The 1,916-nt window shown below is 59.6% G+C and overlaps 1 protein-coding gene across 1 annotated transcript in view; it reads left to right on the top strand.

The window, feature by feature from the left end:
- The window catches only part of ZBTB7A (zinc finger and BTB domain containing 7A), a 5,817-nt gene extending 3,901 nt beyond the window's left edge, over nt 1-1,916 (top strand). The window contains exon 3 of the mRNA XM_015651650.3: nt 1,258-1,916. Within this exon, the coding sequence (XP_015507136.1) occupies nt 1,258-1,723 (466 nt within the window). The 3' untranslated portion in view covers nt 1,724-1,916. The remainder of the gene's footprint in view (nt 1-1,257) is intronic.

Genomic DNA, 1,916 nt, shown 5'->3' with positions numbered 1-1,916 from the left:
ACCTGTTCCCATTCCCTGGGATTGAGAACCTGTTCCCATTCCCTAAGACTGAGAACCTGATCCCATTCCTTGGGATGAGGACCTGCCTGTTCCCTCTCCCAGGAGAGCTTGGCACCTGTAGAAAAGCTGCTTTTCTAAAACCCCAGATTCCATCCCAACACAGTTTCCCACTGGTTCCCACAGCAGGATTTGGGCCCGGAGAAGCCTGGACAGGGTCAGGAGGAGAAGCCTGGACAGGGTCAGGAGGAGAAGCCTGGACAGGGTCAGGAGGAGAAGCCTGGACAGGGTCAGGAGCCGGTCCCTGCCGTGCCCTGAGCTCCATTTCCCCCCTGTTTTATTCCTTCCCATCCACATCCCATGGTTGGAAAACAAATCCCTTTCCCATCCCGAAGGGCTCTGGGAGGGCTGGAGCCGGGATCCCGGCTCGGGGAGCAGGTTTGGGGTGTGGAGCCGGGGCTGCTCCGGCCGGGTGGGGACCGAGCCTGGCCCTTCCCAGGGATTTTTGCTCCCTGGCTCTTCCTGGTTCCTCTGCGGCCGCAGGAGGAGGAGCAGGGGCAGCTCCGGTACCACAGGACAGAGTGGGGGGTTATAAATGACAAAGTTTAATTTCACAGACCCATTTCTGTGTCCTTGGGGCTTTAGGAATTCCCTGGAGCTTTAGGAATTTGGGGATCCCGTGGGCAAAGGGGGAGCATTCAGGGCTGGGATCCGTCCAGGAACGGGGTGGATCCGCTCAGGAAGGGTCGGGCAGGTGCAGGGGAGGTCAGGAGGGGCTCCCAGTGCCCGGCCACGTGCTCGGGGCTGGGATTTTCCTCCAGGAAACGGCGATGGCTGCGGCTCACGTGGCTCTGCTGGCCCCCAGCCCGGCCTCAGCACCAGCCCTGCCCTGCCTGGGGGAGCTGCGGCCCCAAATGCGCCGTGTGGGACCCCAGAGCTGGGCTGGGCAGGGTGGGACCCCTTAACCCAGCTCAGACCTCATAACCCTGCTCAGACCCCATATGGGGATAACTGGGACCCCATAACCCGGCTCAGACAGTGTGTGACCCCACACTCACACCCTGCGCAGGGCAATGCCCAGCCCCATTCCAGTTCCCAGCCCCATTCCAGTTCCCAGCCCCACAGCAGGCACTGCCCAGCCCCATTCCAGCTGGCTCAGCCCTGTTCTGATGGCCCATCCCTGTGGCCATCCCCCCATCCCCGTGGCCATCCCCCCATCCCTGTGGCCATCCCCAGGCTGACGTGCCGTGCTCTCCGCAGGCAGGACAAGCTCAAGGTGCACATGCGGAAGCACACGGGGGAGAAGCCCTACCTGTGCCAGCAGTGCGGGGCCGCCTTCGCCCACAACTACGACTTGAAGAACCACATGCGGGTGCACACGGGGCTGCGGCCGTACCAGTGCGACAGCTGCTGCAAGACTTTCGTCCGCTCCGACCACCTGCACAGGCACCTTAAAAAAGATGGATGCAACGGGATCCCGTCGCGGAGGGGCCGCAAGCCGCGGGTCAGGGAGGCCGGGGCCATGCCCCCCACGCCCACGGGCAGCGCCGAGGACGGGGGGAGCTTCCCAGCCGAGAGCCAGGAGCCCGAGGACACCGCGCAGGGCGCCGAGCACGAGCGGCAGCAGCAGCAGCAGCAGCACTTTGAGGAGAATTCCAATAACGAAGCGCCGGGATTGAATGTAGCAGGAGGGTCGGATGAGGGTAACGCGCAAGGACTCTCCTAAACCAAAAAAAAAAAATATATATATTGACAAAATGAGAATAAGAAATGACAAAAAAAAAAAAAAAAAATCAACCCCAACCGACAAAACAACCACCTGAGAAAAACAGAAAGTCACAAAATCTAGTTAGTACTTTTCCTCCGATTTTTCTCTTTAAAAGATGTTTCTCTCCCTTTTTTTAAGGAAAAAAAAAAAA

This window comes from Parus major, chromosome 28, assembly GCF_001522545.3.
Source record: "Parus major isolate Abel chromosome 28, Parus_major1.1, whole genome shotgun sequence".
Classification (NCBI taxonomy): Eukaryota; Metazoa; Chordata; class Aves; order Passeriformes; family Paridae; genus Parus; species Parus major.
The sequence above is the reverse complement of the archived record's forward strand: the minus strand, read 5'-3'. Positions and strand labels throughout refer to the sequence as shown.